This window comes from Oncorhynchus gorbuscha, linkage group LG07, assembly GCF_021184085.1.
Source record: "Oncorhynchus gorbuscha isolate QuinsamMale2020 ecotype Even-year linkage group LG07, OgorEven_v1.0, whole genome shotgun sequence".
NCBI classification, from domain to species: Eukaryota; Metazoa; Chordata; class Actinopteri; order Salmoniformes; family Salmonidae; genus Oncorhynchus; species Oncorhynchus gorbuscha.
The window spans coordinates 70,622,100-70,647,652 of record NC_060179.1 but is presented as its reverse complement, the minus strand read 5'-3'; the positions used below and the strand labels follow the sequence as shown (position 1 = coordinate 70,647,652).

Below are 25,553 nucleotides of genomic sequence, written 5' to 3'. Positions count from 1 at the left end.
CATTCGTGGCAGTTGGGTTTCTCCTCTGAACCAAATGGAAAAATACACGCAGCTGGAGATTACGCAATAATTGCAACGGAGGACACCAAGCGAGCACCTGGTAAATGTAGTCTCTTATGGTCAATCTTCCAATGATATGCCTACAAATACGTCACAATGCTGCAGACACCTTGGGGAAACGACAGAAAGCGTAGGCTCATTCCTTGCGCATTCATAGCTAAATAAGGAGACATTGGAACACAGCGCCTTCAAAATCTGGGGAATTTCCTGTTTGAAATTTCATCTGGGTTTCGCCTGTAGCATCAGTTCTGTGGCACTCACAGATAATATCTTTGCGGTTTTGGAAACGTCAGTGTTTTCTTTCCAAAGCTGTCAATTATATGCATAGTCGAGCATCTTTTCGTGACAAAATATCTTGTTTAAAACGGGAACGTTTTTTTTATCCAAAAATTAAAAGACCGCCCCCTATATCGAAGAAGTTAAAGTGGCTATCCATAGATGATAACAGAGAGTAGCAGCAGTGTATCGGGGGTGCAAATAGTCTGGTTTAGCCATGATCCCTGCTCTGTTCCCTGCTCTGTTCCCTGCTCTGTTCCCTGCTCTGATCCCTGCTCTATTCCCTGCTCTGTTCCCTGCTCTGTTCCCTGCTCTGTTCCCTGCTCTATTCCCTGCTCTGATCCCTGCTCTGTTCCCTGCTCTGATCCCTGCTCTGATCCCTGCTCTGTTCCCTGCTCTGTTCCCTGCTCTGATCCCTGCTGTTCCCTGCTCTGTTCCCTGCTCTGATCCCTGCTCTGTTCCCTGCTCTGTCCCTGCTCTGATCCCTGCTCTGATCCCTGCTCTGTTCCCTGCTCTGTTCCCTGCTCTGATCCCTGCTCTGTTCCCTGCTCTGTTCCCTGCTCTGTTCCCTGCTCTGTTCCCTGCTCTGATCCCTGCTCTGATCCCTGCTCTGTTCCCTGCTCTGATTCCTGTTCCCTGCTCTGATCCCTGCTCTGATCCCTGCTCTGTTCCCTGCTCTGTTCCCTGCTCTGATCCCTGCTCTGTTCCCTGCTCTGATCCCTGCTCTGATCCCTGCTCTGTTCCCTGCTCTGATCCCTGCTCTGATCCCTGCTCTGATCCCTGCTCTGTTCCCTGCTCTGTTCCCTGCTCTGATCCCTGCTCTGTTCCCTGCTCTGTTCCCTGCTCTATTCCCTGCTCTGATCCCTGCTCTGTTCCCTGCTGCTGCATTGATTGTCTTTTGTTTGTTATTAGCTTGCTGACGCTGTTCCTGCTGACGCTTCTTTTCTCTCCTATCCTCTTCTCTTATTTTCTCTCCCCTTCTCTTCTCTCCTATCCTCTTCTCTGATTTTCTCTCCCCTCCTTTCTCCTATCCTCTTCTCTCCTATCCTCTCTTCTCTCCTATCCTCTTCTCTCCTCTTCTCTCCTATCCTCTTCTCTCCTATCCTCTCCTCTGTCCTCTCCTCTTCTCTCCTATCCTCTGCTCTCTTCTCTCCTATCCTTTGTTCTCCTCTTCTCTCCTATCCTCTTCTCTCTTCTCTCTGCTCTCTTCTCTCCTATCCTCTTCTCTCCTATCCTCTGCTCTCTTCTCTCCTATCCTCTTCTCTTCTATCCTCTTCTCTTCTCCCCTATCCTCCTCTCTCTTCTGTGTGCAGTGAGCTGGGAGACAACATGCAGCTCCACAGTATACCTGCCAATGCCTTTCAAGGGATCACAGAGGAGAGTGTGTACATGTGAGTATGAGTCCAATACTATTACTGATTTGGAGCCATACTCCAAACAGCCATACTATAGCATATCCGATTTTTGTGAGAAAATGAATACATTTCTTAGATTTCATTTTGTCTCACCACGTGTTCAGATCAGTGATGAGAAAAAGATCTCATCTGGGTGTTTAATGTAAGAATTGTTTCACTGCTGATTTAATTAAATCTCATCTAATTGATTGCGGTAACCATTATAATTTTCATCAAATCCAGGGTTTAGGACAGCACTTGTGAATTATGTTTTTCAATCCATTACTGCTGTATGTAAGCAATTGTAAATCGGTCAAGCTGATAACAACCAATTGTAAATCGGTCAAGCTGATAACAACCAATTGAAATTAAATGTGTGAAAATGTTTCTTTCAGGAAAATTATAAAAAATGGTTTCAAGGAAATCAAGTCGCATGCTTTCAACGGAACAAAGCTGGATAAACTGTACGTAATTCCTCTCAAACAATGAACCTCTTCTTCCGCGTCCTGCTTAGTTTCAGTTCTTACAATGAAGTGCCTGGACACACAAACACGTGCAAGCACTCACACAACATCTAAACAGGAGCTGCTCTTGTGGTTTTTGCTAGGCCTTGGTTGCTGTTACTTCAGAGATGTGTCAAAGACTTGGTTAATCAAAGAAACTCGATGTACCAGTAAAATAACATCTTGGAAGACACAACATTGAGTGGGTGCCATGTTGTTTACTTTACCCTGTGCCACGCTGTGGCGGCGGGATGCAACATCTTGATCTCGCCAGAATCGCTTTCAATGAGTCTAAACATTCATTTACTGAACCCAAATAGAAACGCAACAAGCAACAATTTCACAGAGTTACAGTTCATAGAAGGAAAACGGTCAATTGAAATGAATTCATTTGGCCCTAATCTACGGATTACGGTCATCAGCCCACCCACTGGGAGCCAGGGATTGTCTCTAAATTACATTCTCTGAAAATGAGTCATAATCCAATCCCTACCCATTCATCGTGGAAGAAAGACCTCTCTGTGTGTAGTACTGTGACTAATTGGAAAAGGTTTTTTTTGTCCAACATGTAATTTTCCTCAAGAAACCCCAACCACCAAATGATACAATACAATGTTGCCCATATAACTTACTGCACACCATGCAAACTATTCAAGGTGAAAGCCAGACAATCCCCAAATTGCTCACTGTACCCTCAGGGGGCTCCTGGCAATTTTTTCATATGGTCTGTGAGTGCCCAGGGGTTTTACGTTTCTGTGGTTGTTTCATCCGGTCTCATTGACATAATGGTTAGAAATGTTCACCATCTATTTTATTGTCAAATGAGGACATGACTTTAGACCTATCTGTCAAACAGCAACGTATTTGGCTGGCTGGATTAACAACAGCCAAAAAGATGATAGCTTCACGTTGGCAGGCTCCTCATTCTTTAAGCAGACAGCAATGGCTGTTATCATTCATGGACATTATAAACATGGAAATATCTGTAGGACGCATACATGGGGTGAGTGAAAGAAAAATATTTTCTCTTTCATCAACTTATGACTCTCTAAAAACACTGCTGTTTTTTCTGTCTTGTGTACCTAATTGAAAATAATAAAAACGTGATCACAAAAACATGAGTCTAAACAAACAAAGCTTAGTTAGTAGAGCTGAGGATCTGTCAGGCATCCATAGAAAAACTACTAGGTTATAGAGAAGAGAAAACAAAAGGGTCAAACATCAGAATACAAAAGCAAAACACCCATATTCCACTCATTTATTGCAAGTATATAACTTCCATTGTGATAAAGACAAACATGATTTAATACTATGTGTATCATGTGATGGTTTTCTCGTGTAGGATTCTGAAAGACAACAGGTATCTGAGGAACATTCATGAAGATGCCTTTGAAGGAGCATCAGGGCCAACTGTGCTGTAAGTGAATACTTCCTTAGAGAACTCTTATGTAACATTCACCTTCAATACAGTCCATTCCTATAACATAATCATCCCACTGTGCACAGATGTCAATTCAATGTCTATTCCACGTTGGTTCCACATCATTTAATTGAAATGACGTGGAAACAATGTGATTCAACCAGGACTACAGGAAACGGAGGGCTGAGCACAGCCCCATTCACATCAACGGGGCTGTAGTGGAGAGGGTCAAGAGCTTCAAATACCTCAGTGTCCTTATCACTAAGGATCTATCATGGTCCACACACACCAACACAGTCGTGAAGAGGGCATGACACCGCCTCTTCCCCCTAAAGATGCTGAAAAGATTTGGCATGTGTCCTCAGATCCACAAAAAGTATTGAAGCTGCACGGTTGAGAGCATCTTGACTGGCTGCATCACCGCTTGGTATGGCAACTACTTGGCATCAAACTGCAAGGCGCTAGAGGGTATTGTGTACATTGTATTAGATCACTGGGGCCGAGCTCCCTGCAATTCAGGACCTCGATACCAGGAGGTGTCAGAGGAAGGCCCTAAATATTGTCAGACTCCAGCCACCCAAGTCATAGACTGTTCACTCTGCTACCGCACAGCAAGCGGTACCGATGCACCTAGTCTGGAACCAACAGGACCCTGAACAGCTTCTACCCCCAAGCCATAAGACTGCTAAATTTAGTTAAATAGTTAACCAAATATTTGACCCTTTTTGCGCAAACCTTTTTTGACTCACTGGTACCCTTTGTACTGGTACCCTTTGTACTGGTACCCTTTGTACTGGTACCCTTTGTACTGGTACCCTTTGTACTGGTACCCTTTGTACTGGTAGCCTTTGTACTGGTAGCCTTTGTACTGGTACCCTTTGCATATAGCCAAGTTATCGTATAGCCAACTCATTGTGTATCTACAGTATTATTACTTTTATTATTATTATTATGTGTTATCTTCTTTCACTCTGCATTGTTGGGAAGGGCACGTAAAGTAAGCATTTCACTGTTAGTCCACACCTGTTGTTTACGAAGCATGTGACAAATAAAAATGTATTTTATTTGTGTGCCCGGTGGGATTCCTCCTGCCACACTGACCTCTATGGAGCCCCAGTATTTTCTATTTCCCCATCTATAACTGAAAATGTAAAAGATACACATTAGTTATACAGTACATGTAAAGATTACATGGACACTAAATGTGACTACTGAGACCTGTTATCATAGAGACCTTGTGGTTTATGCTGTGTTATACAACGGGTGGGTCTAATCCTGATTGGAGAGGTTTCTTAATTATTATTCATTAACTTCTTGCGTCGAGCCATCCCGGATCCGGTATCGTGACTACAGCCTCAAGCTCATTACCATAATGCAATGTTAACTATTCATGAAAATCGCAAATGAAATGAATCTATTTGCTCTCAAGCTTAGCCTTTTTAACAACACTTCATCTCAGTTAATGCTTCTCAACCATTGCAAAACAAGCATTTGTGTAACAGTATTGATTGCTAGCATAGCATTTAGCGTAGCATTTAGCATTAGCATTCAGCAGGCAACATTTTCACAAAAACCAGAAAAGGATTCAAATAAAATAATTTACCTTTTACAATGAGGAGACTCTTTAGAAGAAATGTTCTTTTTACAAAAATATTATTTGTGTTGATGTTTTTCTGCATCACGTTTAGCTATGAAAAAACCTGTATCCAGGATTGTGTAAATCTATCCGCAAGCTCATTAGCATAACACAACGTTAACTATTCATGAAAATAAATGAAATGAAATTAATCAAATGTTTTGTTAACAACACTGTCATCTCAGATTTTCAAAATATGCTTTTGAACCATAGCTAAACAAGCATTTGTGTAACAGTATTGATAGCCTAGCATAGGATTTATGCCTGGATTTCAGCATGCAACATTTTCACAAAAAACAGAAAAGGATTCAAATAAAATCATTTACCTTTGAAGAACTCCAGATGTTTTCAATGAGGAAACACTCAGTTATATAGCAAATGTTCCATTTTACAAAAAATATTATTTGTGTTGACAAATCGGTCCGTTTTCATCATTCTTCACGTTTGGGTAAGGAAAAAAATGAAAATTAAGTCATTAAAACGCAAACTTTTTTCCAAATTAACTCCATAATAATCGACAGAAACATGGCAAACCGATGTTTAGAATCAATCCTCAAGGTGTTTTTCACATATCTATCGACGATAAAATCCTTCGTGGCAGTTGACTTTCTCTTCTGAAGAAATGGAACGCGCATGGACCTACAGATTACGCAATAATTTCGACACAGGACACCGGGCGGGACACCAGGTAAATGTAGTCTCTTATGGTCAATAGTCCAAAGATATGCCTACAAACACGTCACAATGCTGCAGACACCTTGGAGAAACGACACAAAGGGCAGGCTCATTCTTGGCGCATTGACAGCCATATAAGGAGACATTGGAACACAGCGCCTTCAGAATCTGGGGCATTTCCTGTATGAAACTTCATCTTGGTTTCGCCTGTAGCATTAGTTCTGGGGCACTCACAGGTAATATCTTTGCAGTTTTGGAAATGTCAGAGTTTTGTCTTTCCAAGGCTGTCAATTCCATGCATAGTCGAGCATCTTTTCGTGACAAAATATTGCGCTTAAAACGGGCACGTCTTTTTATCCAATAATGACATAGCGCCCCCATAGGTTGAAGAGGTTAAAAAGTTAAATAAAACAAGTTTGATGCTTGTTGGCAAAGGCATGCTGTAATCTATACTGAAGAAAAATATAAACGCAACATGTAAAATGTTGCTCCCATGTTTCATAAAATAAAAGATCCCAGAAAAGGCCCATCTGCAGGTCGAAAAATTGCACCGGAAGAAATGGCAGCAGTTTTACAGGCACCCAACCAATTGTGCTATTATGTGTTTTTTCCCGCGTTATTTGTAACTTATTTTGTACATAATATTTCTGCAACCGTATTTTATGGCAAAAATGAGCTGCTAGATATCAGGACAGCGATCACTCATCTCAGATTAGACAAAGAGCTTCTGGATATCAGGACAGCGATCACTCACCTCGGATTAGACAAAGAGCTTCTGATATCAGGACAATGATCACTCATCTCAGATTAGAAAAAGAGCTTCTAGATATCAGGACAGCGATCACTCACCTCGGATTAGACAAAGAGCTTCTGATATCAGGACAGCGATCACTCGCCTCGGATTAGACAAAGATTTTTTTCTTCAACAAGCAAGACGCACACGACACTCTCCAAACACCCGACAGGGCCAACATCCCCTTTATTTGCAAGAGGAAGCGACGCAGGTACAGAGGACAAAGAGCCGGATGCCTGGTCAGGACCCGGGAAAGGCGAGAGGGAAAGGCGAGAGGGAAAGCCTCCGTTACTGTCGATACTACTCACCAACATGCATTCATTGGACAATAAACAAGACTGGGTACGATCACGAATATCCTACCAACGGGACATCAAAAACTGTAATATCCTATGTTTTACGGAATCGTGGCTGAATGATGACATGGATATTCAGCTAGCGGGATACACGCTGCACCGGCAAGATAGAACAGCACACTCCAGTAAGACATCTGTGCATATTTGTAAACAACAGCTGGTGCACGAAATCTAAGGAACTCTCTAGATTTTGCTCCCCTGAAGTAGAGTATATTGTGATTGCAGGCCAAACTACTTGCCTAGAGAGTTTTAATTTATACTTTTCTTGGCAGTTTATTTACCACCATAGACAGACGTTGGCATTAAGCCCGCACTCAGTCAGCTGTATAAGGAAATAAGCAAACAGGAAACCACTTACCCAGAGGCGGTGCTCCTAGTGGCCGGAGACTTTAATGCAGGGAAACGCAAATCACTTCTACTACATTTCTATCAACATGTTAAATGTGCAACCAGAGGGAAAAAAATCTAGATCTCCTGTACTCCACACACTGGCTTTATCAATAAGTGCATCGAGTACATCGTCCCCACAGTGACTGCATGTACATACCCCAACCAGAAACCATGAATTGCAGGAAACATTCGCATTGAGCAAAAGGGGAGAGCTGCCTCTTTCAAGGTGCGGGACTCTAATCCGGAAGCTTACAAGAAATCCTGCTATGCCCTGCGACGAACCATCAAACAGGGAAAGGATCAATACAGGGCTAAGATTGAATCATACCACACCAGCTCCGACTCTCGTCTTACGTGGCAGGGCTTGCAAACTGTTACAGACTACAAAGGGAAGCACAGCCACAAGCTGCCCAGTGACATGAGCCTACCAGGCAAGCTAAATCACTTCTATGCTCGCTTCGAGGCAAGCAACACTGAGGCATGCATGAGAGCATCAGCTCTGTTCTGGATGACTGTGTGATCACGCTCTCCGTAGCCGACGAGTAAGACCTTTAAACAGGTCAACATACACAAGGCTATGGGGCCAGACGGATTACCAGGACGTGTACTCCGGGCATGTGCTGACCAACTGGCAGGTGTCTTCACTGACATCTTCAATGTGTCCCTGATTGAGTCTGTAATACCAACATGTTTCAAGCAGACCCCCATAGTCCCTGTGCCCACGAGCACAAAGGAAACCTGCCTAAATGACTACAGACCCGTAGCACTCCTGTCCGTAGCCATGAAGTGCTTTGGTAATGGCTCACATCAACACCATTATCCCAGAAACCCTAGACCCACTCCAATTTGCATACCGCCCAAACAGATCCACAGATGATGCCATTTCTATTGCACTCCACACTACTCTTTCCCACCTGGACAAAAGGAACACTTATGTGAGAATGCTATTCATTGTCTACAGCTCAGCGTTCAACACCATAGTACCCTCAAAGCTCATCACTAAGGATGGGACTAAACACCTCCCTCTGCAACTGGATCCTGGACTTCCTGACGGGTCGCCCCCAGGTGGTGAGGGTAGGAAGCAACACATCTGCCACGCTGATCCTCAACACTGGAGCCCCCAAGGGGTGCATGCTCAGTCCCCTATTGTACTTTCTGTTCACCCATGACTGCATGGCCAGGCACGACTCCAACACCATCATTAAGTTTGCAGACGACAACAGTGGTAGGCCTGATCACCGACAACAACGAGACAGCCTATAGGAAGGAGGTCAGAGACCTGGCCGGGTGGTGCCAGAATAACAACCTATCCCTCAACGTAACCAAGACTAAGGAGATGATTGTGGACTACAGGACAAGGACTGAGCACACCCCCATTCTCATCGACGGGGCTGCACGCCCAATTTTTCAGTTTTTGATTTGTTTAAAAAGTTTGAAATATCCAATAAATGTCGTTCCACTTCATGATTGTGTCCCACTTGTTGTTGATTCTTCACAAAAAATACAGTTTTATCTTTATGTTTGAAGCCTGAAATGTGGCAAAAGGTCGCAAAGTTCAAGGGGGCCGAATACTTTCGCAAGGCACTGTACATACTACCTCAATCAGCCTGACTAACCGCTGTCTGTATGTAGCCTCGCTACTTTTATAGCCTCGCTACTGTCTTTTTACTGTTTTATTTTTTTACCTACCTATTGTTCACCTAATACCTTTTTTGCACTAATGGTTAGAGCCTGTATGTAAGCATTTCACTGTAAGGTCTACACCGATTGTATTCGGCACACGTGACAAATAAACTTTGATTTGATTTGAATGATAACAAAGGGAACACAGCTGAGGGATTGCACTTGAACAGATCAGCTTTAGTATTGAAGATATACTGAACACAAATATAAATGCAACATGTGTTGGTCCCATGTTTCATGAGCTGAACTAAATTATCCCCGAATATTTTCCATATGCACAAAAAACTTTGACACAAATTTGTTAACATCCCTGCTAGTGAGCATTTCTTCTTTGACAAGATAATCCATCCACCTGACAGGTGTGGCATATCAAGAAGCTGATTCAACAGCATGATCATTACACAGGTGCACCTTGTGCTGGGGGTCACTAAAAGGCCACTAAAATGTGCAGTTTTGGCACACAACACAATGCCACAGATGTCTCAAGTTGAGGGAGTTTGCAATTGGCATACTGACTGCAGGAATGTCCACCAGAGCTGTTGCCAGAGAATTGAATGTTAATTTCCATACCATAAGCTGCCTCTAACATCGTTTGGCAGTACATCCAACCGGCCTCACAACCGCAGACCAAGTGTAACCACGCCAGCCCAGGACCTCCACATCCTGCTTCTTCTCCTGTTAGGATCGTCTGAGACCAGCCATCCGGACAGCTGATGAAACTGTGGGTTTGCAGAACCAAAGAATGTCTGCACAAACAGTCAGAAACCGTCTCAGGGAAGCTCATCTGCATGCTCATCATCCTCACTGGGATCTTGACCTGACTGCAGTTCTTCGTCGTAACCGAATTCAGGGGGCAAATGCTCACAAATGCTCAATGCTCCCAGTCATGTGTGTGGTCCTTCTGTAGCTCAGTTGGTAGAGCATGGCGCTTGTAACGCCAGGGTAGTGGGTTCGATCCCCGGGACCACCCATACGTAGAATGTATGCACACATGACTGTAAGTCGCTTTGGATAAAAGCGTCTGCTAAATGGCATATAATATAATATAAATTCATAGGTTTGGGCCTTATGAATTTATTTCAATTGACAAATTTTCTTATATGAACTGTAACTCTTTGAAATGGTTGCATGTTGTGTTTATATTTTTGTTCAGTGTATATACACAATTTGGCGGCCAGGTCTCCTTCTGTATTTGTTAGATTGTAATGGTATGTTGTCTTGTTGTATTGTGTGTTTGCAACCTGCTTAACATTGTTAAAAACAAAAGTGTAAAAATGTGTTAAGGTGAAAGTTTAGTGTTAGGTCTGGGCCTGTAGCCGAAAGGTCGCCTTCTGGATTCCCGGGCTAGGCGCTTGGGGAAAGAAGGGAGAAATTGATCTAGCAACTGGAGAGCTGCTGGGTTCATATCCTAATAATAATCCCCTACCATTGGGCTCTTGAGCAAGGTCTTTAACCACACAACATGCTCTCCATCCAGGGGTGCTGCACTGCAGCTTTACCCTGTGCTATTCTCAACTGTGTGTCTGTGTGATGTGTGGGAGGGGTTGAGAAATGAAGAGAGCAGAAGAGTTTTTCATTGTTCGCTGTAACTATGGACAATAAAGTTATATTGTAATAGGTAGGAAAAAATGTGTCAACATTTGACTTGGGTGTTTCCTGTATCTTGTGTGTGTTGCCCAGTGACGTCTCCTCCACAGCTCTCGACACACTCCCCCGTCGAGGCTTGGAACATTTAAAGGTCCTGATTGCCCGTTCTACCCCCTACCTGAAGACTCTACCTCCTCTAGAAAGCCTCCTAGAACTGGAGGTGGCAGAGATTACTTACCCCAGCCACTGCTGTGCCTTTCACACCTGGCAACGCAAGTAGGTTAACATCCATAAATATTTCTAAAACTAAAAGCATTGTATTTGGGACAAATCATTCACTAAACCTCAACTAAATATTGTAATAAATCATGTGAAAATTTAGCAAGTTTGGGTGACCAAACTGCTTGGAGTGAAAACTGTCATGGTCAAAACATGTTGATACACCAGTAGCTAAGATGGGGAGAAGTCTGTCCATAATAAAGCCTTTTTAACAACACCATCAACAAGGCAGGTCCTACAGGCCCTAGTTTTGTCGCACCTGCACTATTCTTCAGTTGTGTGGTCAGGTGCCACAAAGAGAGACCTCGAAAAAATTACAATTGGTTCAGAACTGGGCAGCGCGGCTGTCCCTTAAATGTACACGGAGAGCTAGTATGAATAATAAACATGTAAATCTCTCATGGCTCAAAGTGGAGGATGGATTGAGTTTATCACTACCAGTTGTAGCGATCACACCGATGATTGAGTTAAATACTTTAAACTACACACGCTGAAAACAAAACTTCTGCAGCACAGCACACACAATCAAACTGTCTCGACACCCATGAGCCCCTCCCCAAAGAGCTGAACGAGCTGTCTTTATTTCCTCCTTCCTTACTGCTGATGCGCTCTTAAAGTGGCAGCGCACGGTGAAGGCTCCGTGCAGGATTTCGCCACACAGTTATTGTAAGAAGTGTTGACATGCTGAATGCACCGAGGTGTCTGTCTAAATTACTAGAACACAGCTCAGACACCCATGCATACCCCACAAGACATGCCACCAAAGGCCTCTACACAATCCCCAAGTCAAGAACAGACTATGGGAGGTGCATAGTACAACATAGAGCCATGGTTACATGGAACTCTGTTCCACATCAGGTAACTAATGCCAGCAGTAGAATCAGATTTTTTTTAAACATCTTATGGAACAGCAGGGACTGAAGAGACTGAAGAGACACACACAGGCTGAGACACACAGTATAATCCAGTGGGAAGTCACTTATCTAAAACTGAAGGGATTATAATGAAAAGAGGTGGGGTTTCAGGTGTCTCCGGAAGGTGGCCCAGAACTGATTGACAGGCTGAGACACACATACACATGATAAGACACGCACGTACACATGGATGTTGTAATGTATTTACAGGGCAGTCGGAAGTTTACGTACACCTTAGCCAAATACATTTAAACTCAGTTTTTCACTATTCCTGACATTTAATCCTAGTAAACATTCCCTGTCTTAGGTCAGTTTGGATCACCACTTTTTTTTACGAATGTGAAATTTCAGTATAATAGTAGAAATAATGATTTATTTCAGCTTTTATTTATTTTGTCACATTCCCAGTGGGACAGAAGTTTACATACACTCAATTAGTATTTGGTAGCATTGCCTTTAAATGGTTTAACTTGGGTAAAACGTTTCGGGTAGCCTTCCACAAGCTTCCCACAATAAGTTGGGTGAATTTTGGCCCATTCTTCCTGGCAGAGCTGGTGTAACTGAGTCAGGTTTGTAGGCCTCCTTGCTCACACACGCTTTTTCAGTTCTGCCAACAAATGTTCTATAGCATTGAGGTCAGGGCTTTGTAATGGCCACTCCAATACCTTCGCTTTGTTGTCACAACTTCGGAAGTATGCATGGGGTCATTGTACATTTGGAAGACCCATTTGCGACCAAGCTTTTGCGACCAAGCTTTAACTTCCTGACTGATGTCTTGAGATGTTGCTTCAATATATCCACATAATTTTCTTGCCTCGTGATGCCATCTATTTGGTGAAGTGCACCAGTCCCTCCTGCAGCAAAGCACCCCCACAACATGATGCTGCCACCCCTGTGCTTCACGGTTGGGATCGTGTTCTTTGGGCTTGCAAGCCTCCCCCTTTTTCCTCCAAACAACGATGGTGATTATGGCCAAACAGTTCTATTTTTGTTTCATCAGACCAGCGGTCATTTCTCCCAAAAATACGATCTTTGTCCCCATGTGCAGTTGCATACCGTAGTCTGGCTTTTTTGGGGCGGTTTTGGAGCAGTGGCTTCTTCCTTTCTGAGCAGCCTTTCAGGTTATGTCGATATAGGACTCGTTTTACTGTGGATATAGATACTTTTGTACCCGTTTCCTCCAGTATCTTCACAAGGTCCTTTGCTGTTGTTCTGGGATTGATTTGCACTTTTCGCACCAAAGTATGTTATTCTCTAGGAGACAGAACGCATCTCCTACCTGAGCGGTATGACGGCTGCGTGGTCCTATGGTGTTTATACTTGCGCACTATTGTTTGTACAGATGAATGTGGTACCTTAAGGCGTTTGGAAATTGCTCCCAAGGATGAACCAGACTTGTGGAGGTCTACAATTTTTTTTTCTGGGGTCTTGGCTGATTTCTTTTGATTTTCCCATGATGTCAAGCAAAGAGGCACTGGGTTTGAAGGTAGGCCTTGAAATACCTCCACAGGTACACCTTAAATTGACTCAAATGATGTCAATTAGCCTGTCAGAAGCTTCTAAAGCCATGTCATAATTTTCTGGAATTTCCTAAGCTGTTTAAAGCCACAGTTAACTTAGTGTATGTAAACTTCTGACCCACTGAAATTGTGATACAGTGAATGATAAGTGAAATAATCTGTCTGTTAACAATTGTTGGAAAAAGTACCTGTGTCATGCACAAAGTAGATGTCCTAACCAACTTGCCAAAACTATAGTTTGTTAACAAGAAATGTGTGAAGTGGTTGAAAAATTAGTTTTAATGACTCCAACCTAAGTGTATGTAAACTTCCGATTTCAACTGTATGTGATAGTTGTCATGGCAATTTCCTGTATTACCAAATGAGGAGAGTTACAAACCACACACCAGTCAGAGTTATACTTAAACTTCATCTTTAATAATATGAGCTTTACAATAGCCCTTTGACTTTCAACAACTCACTATCTATAATGAATTGTTGAGAGTCCCAACATAATGGCAACTGAGATCGTTTATAGGAAAGATACACCCCTCTCAATTTACAGTGAGGGAAAAAAGTATTTGATCACCTGCTGACTTTGTACATTTGCCCACTGTCAAAGAAATGCTCAGTCTATAATTTTAATGGTAGGTTTATTTGAACAGTGAGAGACAGAATAACAACAAAATCCAGAACAACGCATGTCAAAAATGTTATAAATTGATTTGCATTTTAATGAGGGAAATAAATATTTGACCCCCACTCAATCAGAAAGATTTCTGTCTCCCAGGTTTCTTTTATACAGGTAACGAGCTGAGATTAGGAACACACTCTTAAAGGGAGTGCTCCTAATCGCAGCGTGTTACCTGTATAAAAGACACCTGTCCACAGAAGCAATCAATCAATCAGATTCCAAACTCTCCACCATGGCCAAGACCAAAGAGCTCTCCAAGGATGTCAGGGACAAGATTGTAGACCTACACAATGCTGGAATGGGCTAGAACACCATCGCCAAGCAGCTTGGTGAGAAGGTGACAACAGTTGGTGCGATTATTCGCAAATGGAAGAAACACAAAATAACTGTCAATCTCCGTCGGCCTGGTGCTCCATGCAAGATCTCACCTCGTGGATTTGCAATGATCATGAGAACGGTGAGGAATCAGCCCAGAACTACACAGGAGGAGCTTGCCAATGATATCAAGGCAGCTGGGACCATAGTCACCAAGAAAACAATTGGTAACACACTACGCAGTGAAGGACTGAAATCATGCGGCGCCCGCAAGGTCCCGCTGCTCAAGAAAGCACATATACATGCCCATCTGAAGTTTGCCAATGAACATCTGAATGATTCAGAGGACAACTGGTTAAAAGTGTTGTGGTCAGATGAGACCAAAATGGAGCTCTTTGGCATCAACTCAATTCACTGTGTTTGGAGGAGGAGCAATGCTGCCTATGACCCCAAGAACACCATCCCCACCATCAAACATGGAGGTGGAAACATTATGCTTTGGGGGTGTTTTTCTGCTAAGGGGACATGACAACTTCACCACATCAAAGAGACGATGGACGGGGCCATGTACCGTCAAATCTTTGGTGAGAATCTCCTTCCCTCAGCCAGGGCATTAAAAATGGGTCGTGGATGGGTATTCCAGCATGACAATGACCCAAAACACACGACCAAGGCAACAAAGGAGTGGCTCAAGAAGAAGAAAATGAAGGTCCTGGAGTGGCCTAGCCAGTCTCCAGACCTTAATCCCATAGAAAATCTGTGGAGGGAGCTGAAGGTTCAAGTTGCCAAACGTCAGCCTCGAAACCTTAATGACTTGGAGAAGATCTGCAAAGAGGAGTGGGACAAAATCCCTCCTGAGATGTGTGCAAACCTGGTGGCCAACTACAAGAAACGTCTGACCTCTGATTGCCAACAAGGGTTTTGCCATCAAGTACTAAGTCATGTTTTGCAGAGGGGTCAAATATTTATTTCTCTCATTAAAATGCAAATCACTTTATAACATTTTTTTGTTGTAATTCTGTCTCTCACTGTTCAAATAAACCTACCATTAAAATTATAGACTGATAATTTCTTTGTCAGTGGGCAAACGTACAAAATCAGCAGGGGATCAAATACTTTTTTCCCTCATTGTACATGAAAAACCACAGATCTTAGGAACTCTTCACAAAGGGCCTTTAACTTGAGAAAGAAGTATCCCTTAGCCAGATTGCATTTGCTTTAAATTATCTCTCAGTTTGGTCTCTAAAACGAGGTTCTAATCTCGTTCCTGGTACTTCATAGTACCAAAACATTACCTCATCCAAGCCATAACTCAATTGTCAACGCTATATACTCCTATCTCAAGTAAACCCCCTCTCCTCCCCACTCCTGGACAAGCTCACTGAGGGGAGTGACTTAATTAATTGGTTCCCCCCTCACGCCATCCCTTCACATAGTTTAACAGATACATTCACATGTGAAGGCAAGGTTCCATCCTGTCCTCTTCCCTTTCTGATATTCTGCATAGCACCAGAGACATGTAAAAGACAAGCCTGACCTCTCCCCTCTCTGGGCCCCAAATGACTGAGCCCCAGCTTAGAAAAAAGTGCAACTGCCAACACTATAGTCCAAAAGGATACATTCTAATGACAAGTATCTCACATAAGCATATTAGATGAATAAAACATCGTATTTATCTATGTTACCCAACTAATTCTGATTCCTCCGCCACATAGTGGAGTGAGGGAACACCTGAGGGAACACACTAAATGTATTGGGAAAAGTGTTAGGAAATGTAATGTCATGTAATATTTTAAATTGTATATAGCTGCCTTAATGTTGCTGGACCCCAGGAAGAGTAGCTGATGCGGATCCTTAATAAATACAAATACACATAGGTGCTCATCACAGGTACACAAAAAGGTTGACACTCAAGGGTCTACTCTAACCTTTTCTCTTTATCCATCCAAAGGGAAAAAGTTGTCCTTGCACTCTCTCCGACCCTCAGAAGGCTGTGTGATGACGATGATGAAATCATGTAAGACAATATTTCCACCATGTATCAGGGGAAAGTTTCAGGCTTTCGAAATGTTTTTCCCTTGATTGCCCATTTTCCTTTTGGGGTGGCGGTCTCTACCTCCTACACCTAACGTTGAGCAAATCCATGTTGCCTTCCCCTTTTCTACAGGGACCACTCGGCAGACAATGTGACAGACCTGTACGACATCAACCTCCAATACCCAGACCTGCAGCTGAGCCTGTGTCCTGGACCCTTCCAGTGCACCCCGGAGTCCGACGCCTTCAACCCCTGTGAGGATCTGCTGGGATACTCCTTCCTCCGTTCAGTCACCTGGCTCATCACTGTATTCGCTGTGGCCGGGAACATGGCCGTGCTGGTCGTACTGATCATCAGGTAAAGGGAGAGAAAAGAGATTTAGGATTAACTAGAGTGGTCAATGTCATAGACCTGCATGTCTCTGGACAAGTGTGCTGATAATGCCAACCATCTTTGTCAGGGATAGATTCCAAACCAATTGAATTGGAATGAATGGTTTGTAATCCATTTAATTCTATAGGAAAGAATGTGCTCAACTCTTATCCTCTTGCGTAAACTGACCATGTGGTCTACTAAGAAATGTTGCTTGAATAAGAAAATATAATTAAAACAATGCTTTAATTGCAACTTATATTCAAGTAATTGATTATATTATCATTCTACTCACCAGCTACCAGAAGCTCAATGTCTCTCGGTTCCTGATGTGTAACCTGGCCTTCGCAGACCTCTGCATGGGGGTCTACCTCCTCCTCATTGCAGCCATGGACTACCACTCACGCAAGGTACATAGCCCAAAGGCTTAGAGAGGTATATCAGAAGGTCACTGGTTCAAGTCTCAAGTTGGGCTATGAAAAGGTGGGGACTGAACTGGCTTCTGTAGGGCTGCTCTTTTCAGTTCAGTACATTACTACCAACCACCTACCATTGAACCCTTGATCAAGGCAGAACTGAACTCCTAAACTTCTCCAGATGGGCTGCACAGCGGCTGACCCTGTAATGCTTGCTTTCCAATGTTTATATTTCTGTAATGACTCTTTCCTATTTGGACACTAAAGTTGTATTGTATTGTAGGAGTTCTAGTCTACATCCAATAATAAAGTTGCATTTTATTGTAGGAGTTCTAGTTCATATCCAATAATAAAGTTGTGAAGTTGGAGTTCTAGTCTATATCCAATAATAAAGTTGTATTGTATTGTAGGAGTTCTAGTCTATATCCAATAATAAAGTTGTATTTTATTGTAGTTCTAATCCATATCCAATAATAAAGTTGTGTTGTTGCAGTTTAGTCCATATCCAATAATAAAGTTGTATTTTATTGTAGGAATACTACAACCATGCCACGTTCTGGCAGACGGGTGCGGGCTGTGGTGTGGCGGGGTTCCTGACGGTGTTCGCCAGTGAGCTGTCGGTCTACACACTGACCATTATAACGTTAGAGCGGTGGCACACCATCACCAACGCCATGCACAAGAACAAAAGGCTGCGGCTGAGGCATGTGGTAGCCATGATGGCTGGAGGGTGGGGCTTCTCCCTATTGGTCGCTCTGCTTCCTGTCCTCGGAGTCAGCAGCTACACTAAGGTCAGCAGAATTTGAAAATACAGTGGGGCAAAAAAGTATTTAGTCAGCCACCAATTGTGAAAGTTCTCCCACTAAAAAGATGAGGCCTGTAACTTTCATCATAGGTACACTTCAACTATGACAGACAAAATGAGAAAAAAAAATCCAGAAAATCACATTGTAGGAGTTTTTATTTATTTATTTGCAAATTATGGTGGAAAATAAGTATTTGGTCACCTACAAACAAGCAAGATTTCTGGCTCTCACAGACCTGTAACTTCTTATTTAAGAGGCTCCTTTGTCCTCCACTCGTTACCTGTATTAATGGCACCTGTTTGAACTTGTTATCAGTATAAAAGACATCTGTCCACAACCTCAAAAAGTCACACTCCAAACTCCACTATGGCCAAGACCAAAGAGCTGTCAAAGGACACCAGAAACAAAATTGTAGACCTGCACCAGGCTGGGAAGACTGAATCTGCAATAGGTAAGCAGCTTGGTTTGAAGAAATCAACTGTGGGAGCAATTATTAGGAAATGGAAGACATACAAGACCACTGATAATCTCCCTCGGTCTGGGGCTCCACGCAAGATCTCACCCCGTGGGGTCAAAATGATCACAAGAACGGTGAGCAAAAATCCCAGAACCATACGGGGGGACCTAGTGAATGACCTGCAGAGAGCGGGGACCAAAGTAACAAAGCCTACCATCAGTAACACACTACGCCGCCAGGGACTCAAATCCTGCAGTGCCAGACGTGTCCCCCTGCTTAAGACAGTACATGTCCAGGCCCGTCTGAAGTTTGCTAGAGAGCATTTGGATGATCCAGAAGAAGATTGGGAGAATGTCATATGGTCAGATGAAACAAAAATATAACTTTTTGGTAAAAACTCAACTCGTCATGTTTTGAGGACAAAGAATGCTTAGTTGCATCCAAATAACACCATACCTACTGTGAAGCATAGGGGTGGAAACATCATGCTTTGGGGCTGTTTTTCTGCAAAGGGACCAGGACGACTGATCTGTGTAAAGGAAAGAATGAATGGGCCATGTATCGTGAGATTTTGAGTGAAAACGTCCTTCCATCAGCAAGGGCATTGAAGATGAAACATGTCTGGTTCTTTCAGCATGACAATGATCCCAAACATACCGCCTGGGCAACAAAGGAGTGGCTTCGTAAGACTCATTTCAAGGTCCTGGAGTGGCCTAGCCAGTCTCCAGATCTCAACCCCATAGAAAATCTTTGGAGGGAGTTGAATGTCCGTGTTGCCCAACAACAGCCCCAAAACATCACTGCTCTAGAGGAGATCTGCATGGAGGAATGGGCCAAAATACCAGCAACAGTGTGTGAAAACCTCGTGAAAACTTACAGAAAACGTTTGACCTCTGTCATTGCCAACAAAGGGTATATAACAAAGTATTGAGATAAACTTTTGTTATTGACCAAATACTTATTTTCCACCATAATTTGCAAATACATTTTTAAAATCCTACAATGTGATTTTCTGGATTTTTATTTCTCATTTTGTCTGTCATAGTTGAAGTGTACCTATGATGACAATTACAGGCTTCTTTCTTCTTTTTAAGTGGGAGAACTTGCACAATTGGTGGCTGACTAAATACTTTTTTGCCCCACTGTATATATATGTATATATATTTATTTTTTTAAAGTTTAGGGCATGTATTAACAAAGGGCCGGTTTACCAGAAACAGATTAAGACTAGTCCTAGACTATAAAGCACTTTCAATCTCCATTGAACTTGCTTTTTAGACCAGGACAAGGCTTAATCCGTGATGCTTTCTGTAAACCTGGGCCCGTATTCAAACATTCACTTTACACAGAACATATACTATAGTAGATGAACATTCACAGCCTTTTTATTTCTGCTGTAAAATAACTTCATGACAATTGTTGATGTAAAACGGGCTTTACACATTTACCTGATTTTATCCTCCAGGTGTCAATCTGCCTGCCCATGGACATCGAGTCCCTAGCCTCCCAGGTGTATGTTGTAGCCCTCCTCCTCCTCAACGTCACTGCCTTTTTCATCATCTGCTGCTGCTACGTACGCATCTACCTGTCCATCCACAACCCCGACCTAGCAATCCGCCACGGTGATTCCAAGATCGCCAAGCGCATGGCCGTTCTAATCTTCACCGACTTCATCTGCATGGCACCCATCTCCTTCTTCGGCATCTCGGCGGCTCTCCGCATGCCCCTCATCACCGTCTCCCACTCCAAGATCCTGCTCGTCCTCTTCTACCCAATCAACTCCCTCTGTAACCCCTTCCTCTACACCATCTTTACTCGATCGTTTCAGAAGGATATACGTTTGTTGTTGAGTCGCTGTAGTTTTTGCCATGCCAGAGCTGAGTTCTACAGGGCACAGAACCTGGAAGCATACACTATACCGCCTAAGGGTAGTACTACGTCCCCCAGAAAACATCACAGGTTCTACACCTACCACATCAAGATGCAAGGATGCTTTCTCTGCGAGGGAGGCGGAGTAACATGACTAGTCTCAATAAATCAGAACTGTGGGTAAAATCACATTTTAAGCCAATGGTTGAATGACAACGAAAACAATTGTCTGTAAAAAAATATATATCCAGAACCAGTCAAAAGTTTGGACAAACCTACTCATTCTCATTCAAGGGTTTTTCTTTATTTTTTTCTATTTTCCACATTGTAGAATAATAGTGAAGACATCAAAACAATGAAATAACACTTAGTAACCCAATTTTTTTTTCTTTCTTCAAAGTAGCCGCCCTTTGCCTTGATGACAGCTTTGCACAGCTTCATGAGGTAGTAACCTGGAATGCTTTTCCAACAGTCTTGAAGGAGTTCCCATATATGCTGAGCACTTGTTGGCTACTTTTCCTTTTGCGGTCCAACTTATCCCCAACCATCTCAATTGGGTTGAGGACAAGTCATCTGATACAGCACTCCATCACTCTCCTTCTTGGTAAAATAGCCCTTACACAACCTGGAGGTGTGTTTTGGATCATTGTCCTGTTGAAAACAAATAATAGTCCCACTAAGCGCAAACCAGATGGGATGGCGTATCGCTGCAGAATGCTGTGGTAACTATGCTGGTTAAGTGTGCCTTGAATTCTAAATAAATCACTGACAGTGTTAGCAGCAAAGCACCTCCACACCATCACACCCCCATCGCACTGATTCACGGAGGGAACCACGCATGCAGAGATAATCCTTTCACCTACTCTGCGTCTCACAAAGACACGGCAGTTGGAACTAAAAATCTCAAATTTGGACTGATCAGACCAAAGGACAGATTTCCACCGGTCTAATGTTCATTGCTCGTGTTTCTTGGCCCAAGCAAGTCTCTTCTTCTTATTGGTGTCCTTTAGTAGTGGTTTCTTTTCAGCAATTTGACCATGAAGGCCTGATTCACACAGTCTCCTCTGAACAGTTGATGTTGAGATGTGTCTGTTACTTGAAATCAGAAGCATTTAATTTGGCTGCAATTTCTGAGGCTGGTAACTAATGAACTTATCCTCTGCAGCAGATAACTCTGGGTCTTCCTTTCCTGTGGCGGTCCTCATGAGAGCAAATTTCATCATAGCGCTTGATGGTTTTTGCGACTGCACTTGAAGAAACTTTCAAAGTTCTTGAAATGTTCCGTATTGACTGACCTTCATGTCTTCAAGTAATGATGGACTGTCATTTCTCTTTGCTTATTTGAGCTGTTCTTGCCATAATATAGATTCTAGTCTATTACTAAATAGGGTGATATTCTGTGTACCAACCTTTCATTGTCACAACACAACTGATTGGCTCAAACGCAATTAAGGAAAGAAATTCCACAAATTAACTTTTAACAAGGCACACCTGTTAATTGAAATGCATTCCAAGTGACTACCTCATGAAGCTGGTTGAGAGAATGCCAAGCGTGTGCAAAGCTGTCATCAAGGCAAAGGGTGGCTACTTTGAAGAATCTAAAATCTAAAATATATTTTGATTTGTTTAACACTTTTTTGGTCACTACATGATTCCATATGTGTTATTTCATAGTTGAGGTATTCACTATTATTCTACAATGTAGAAAATAGTAAAAAATAAAGAAAACCCCTACTTTTGACTGGTACTGGAAAGTATTCAGACCCCTTGACCTTTTCCAAATTTTGTCAGGTTATAGCCTTATTGCAAAATAGATTAAATAAAATAAAAATCCTCAGCAATCTATACACAATCCCCCATAATGACCAAGTGAAAACATGTTAAGAAATTTTTGTAAATTTGTAAAACAGAAACACCTTATTTACACAAGTATTCAGACCCTTTGCTATGAGACTCGAAATTGAGCTCAGGTGCATCCGGTTTCCATTGATCATCCTTGAGATGTTTCTACAAATTGATTGGAGTCTACCTGTGGTAAATTCTATTGATTGGATATGTTTTGGAAAGGGACACGACTGTCCTTTAAAGGTCCCACAGTTGACAGTGAATGTCACAGCAAAAACCAAGCCATGAGGACGAAGGAATTGTCCTAAGATCTCCAAGACAGGATTGTGTTGAGGCACAGATCTGAGGAAGGGTACCAAAAAATGTCTGCAGCATTGAAGGTCCCCTAAGAACACAGTGGCCTCCATCATTCTTAAATGGAAGTTTGGAACCACCAAGTCTCTTCCTAGAGCTGGCCGCCTGGCCAAGCTGAGCAATCGAGGGAGAAGGACCTTGGTCAGGGAGGTGACCAAGGACCCCATGGTCACTCTGACAGAGCTCCAGAGTTCCTCTGTGGAGATGGGAGAACATTCCAGAAGGACAACCATCGCTGCAGCACTCCACCAAATCAGGCCTTTATGGTGGCCAGTTGGAAGCCATTCCTCAGTAAAAGGCACATGACAGCCTGCTTGGAGTTTGCCAAAAGGTGAGTCTCAGACCATGAGAAACAAGATTCTCTGGTCTGATAAAACCAAAATTGCACTCTTTGGCCTGAATGCCAAGTGTCACGTCTGGAGGAAACCTGGCACCATCACTTTGGTGAAGCGTGGTGTTGGCAGCATCATGCTGTGGGGATGTTTTTCAGCGGCAAGGACTAGGAGACTAGTCAGGATCGAGGCAAAGATGAACGGAGCAAAGTACAGAGAGATCCTTGATGAAAACCTGCTCCAGAGCGCTCAGGACCCCAGACTGAGGGGAAGGTTCACCTTCCAACAGGACAACGACGCTAACTACACAGACAAGACAACACAGGAGTGGCTCTGAGCCGTCTGAATGTTCTTGAGTGGCCCAGCCAGAGCCCGGAATTGAACATTTCTGGAGAGACATGAAAATATCTGTGCAGCAACACTCCCCATCCAACCTGACATAGCTTGAGAGGATCTGCAGAGAAGAATGGGAGAATCTCCAAATACAGGTGTGCCAAGCTTGTAGTGTCATACCCAAGAGGTAAACTTGTACATCAAGTTGCCTCGTGCTACAGAACCAGGAGATCGGAGCAGGAGCCTATGAGCTGTTCCGGCTCACACAAGCCATGGCTCGTGCAAGGCTACGGACTAAAGGCACCCGCATACTAGGATCTAGGGATTTGCATCTCTTTAAAAAATATAGAATAACCATTTTTAAATGAATGACTCGGGACGTTGGTTGTAAGATAAAAGCTTGTTTTTAGTAATAACAGTTGTTCACATTACATTTTACCACTTTAGATTATTCAAAACAATAAAATAATGATGCTAGCGAAAGCCAGGATAATCACTTGTACAGTTGAAGTCGGAAGATTACATACACCACATTTAAACTAATCCTCGTAAAAATTCCCTGTCTTAGGTAGGTTAGGATCACCACTTTATTTTAAGAATGTGAAATGTCAGAATAATAGTAGAGAGTGATTAAGTTCAGCTTTTATTTCATCACATTCCCAGTGGGTCAGAAGTTTACATACTGTACACCCAATTAGTATTTGGTAGCATTGCCTTTAAATTGTTTATCTTGGGTCAAACGGTTCGGGTAGCCTTCCACAAGCTTCTCACAATAAGTTGGGTGAATTTTGGCCCATTCCTCCTGACAGAGCTGGTGTAACTGAGTCAGGTTTGTAGGCCTCCTTGCTCACACACGCTTTTTCAGTTCTGCCCACACATTTTCTATAGGGTTGAGGTCAGACCTTTGTGATGGCCACTCCAATACCTTGACTTTGTTGTCCTTAAGCCATTTTGCCACAACTTTGGAAGTATGCTTGGGGTCATTGTCCATTTGGAAAACCCATTTGCGACCAAGCTTTATCTTCCTGATTGATGTCTTGAGATGTTGCTTCAATATATCCACATCATTTTCTTACCTCAGGATGCCATCAGCAAAGAACCCCCACAACATGATGCTGCCATCCTCGTGCTTCAAGGTTGGGATGGTGTTCTTCGGCCTGCAAGCCTCCCCCTTTTTCCTCCAAACATAATGATGGACATTATGGCCAAACAGTTCTATTGTTGTTTCATCAAACTAGAGGACATTTCTCCATTTATCTTTCTTTGTCCCCATGTGCAGTGGAAAACCGTAGTCTGTATTTTCTATGGCGGATTTGGAGCAGTGGCTTCTTCCTTGTTGAGCGACCTTTCAGGTTATGTCGATATAGGACTCGTTTTACTGTGGATATAGATACTTTTGTACTTCACAAGGTCCTTTGCTGTTGTTCTGGGATTGATTTGCACTTTTCGCACCAAAGTAGGTTCATCTCTAGGAGACAGAACGTGTCTCTTTCCTGAGCGGTATGATGGCTGCGTCCCATAATGTTTATACTTGCGTACAATTGTTTGTACAGATGAACGTGGTATCTTCAGGCGTTTGGAAACTGCTCCCAAGGATGAACCATACTTGTGGAGGTCTACACTTTAAACGTGTATATTACACTGCAAACCTCCAAGTACACCTCCAATTGGCACAGTCAACTTTGGGTATGTAAATGTCTGACCCACTGGAATTGTGAAACAGTGAATTATAAGTTCCATAATCTGTTTTAAAACAATTGTCGGAACAATTACTTGTGTCATGCACAAAGTAGATGTCCTAACCAACTTGCCAAATATATATTTTGTTAACAAGACATTTGTGGAGTGGTTGAAAAACGAGTGAGTGTATGTAAACTTCCGACTTCAACTGTACATAACTGGAATGTTCTTGTTTGTTTTTTCTTACGTCCTGTCGCAAGGCATGCTGGTACTTGCAGTCAATAGTGTAATCCAATACAACAGAAATATGTACATAGTTCTCTACCATCTCCATTACATTAATTATAATACAATTACTCCTGTACATATGTAAATAACTGTAAAAATCTTTAGATACAGCTCAATTAATTAACTGTAAACATTAACTCCGTAACCCATTAAAGTTACAACATCTCTCCTTACAAGCTCGTTTTGATACGCCTCCAGATGCATGGGCTCCAATACAGGAACACTACTTTTAGTTTGAAATGATTCAATGCACTAAAAATGATTGCATGAACACATTTTTCATTCTAAATTT

At 42.7% G+C, this 25,553-nt stretch overlaps 1 protein-coding gene across 1 annotated transcript in view; it reads left to right on the top strand.

Moving 5' to 3' along the window:
- Positions 1-20,766, top strand: part of LOC124040313 (lutropin-choriogonadotropic hormone receptor-like) — a 48,590-nt gene extending 27,824 nt beyond the window's left edge. The window contains exons 6-14 of the mRNA XM_046357377.1: positions 1,650-1,727; positions 2,126-2,194; positions 3,576-3,650; positions 10,867-11,049; positions 16,426-16,491; positions 16,642-16,866; positions 17,180-17,291; positions 17,831-18,088; positions 20,026-20,766. Coding sequence (XP_046213333.1) covers positions 1,650-1,727; positions 2,126-2,194; positions 3,576-3,650; positions 10,867-11,049; positions 16,426-16,491; positions 16,642-16,866; positions 17,180-17,291; positions 17,831-18,088; positions 20,026-20,583 — 1,624 coding nt within the window. The 3' untranslated portion in view covers positions 20,584-20,766. The remainder of the gene's footprint in view (positions 1-1,649; positions 1,728-2,125; positions 2,195-3,575; positions 3,651-10,866; positions 11,050-16,425; positions 16,492-16,641; positions 16,867-17,179; positions 17,292-17,830; positions 18,089-20,025) is intronic.
- Positions 20,767-25,553: the final 4,787 nt, after the last annotated feature.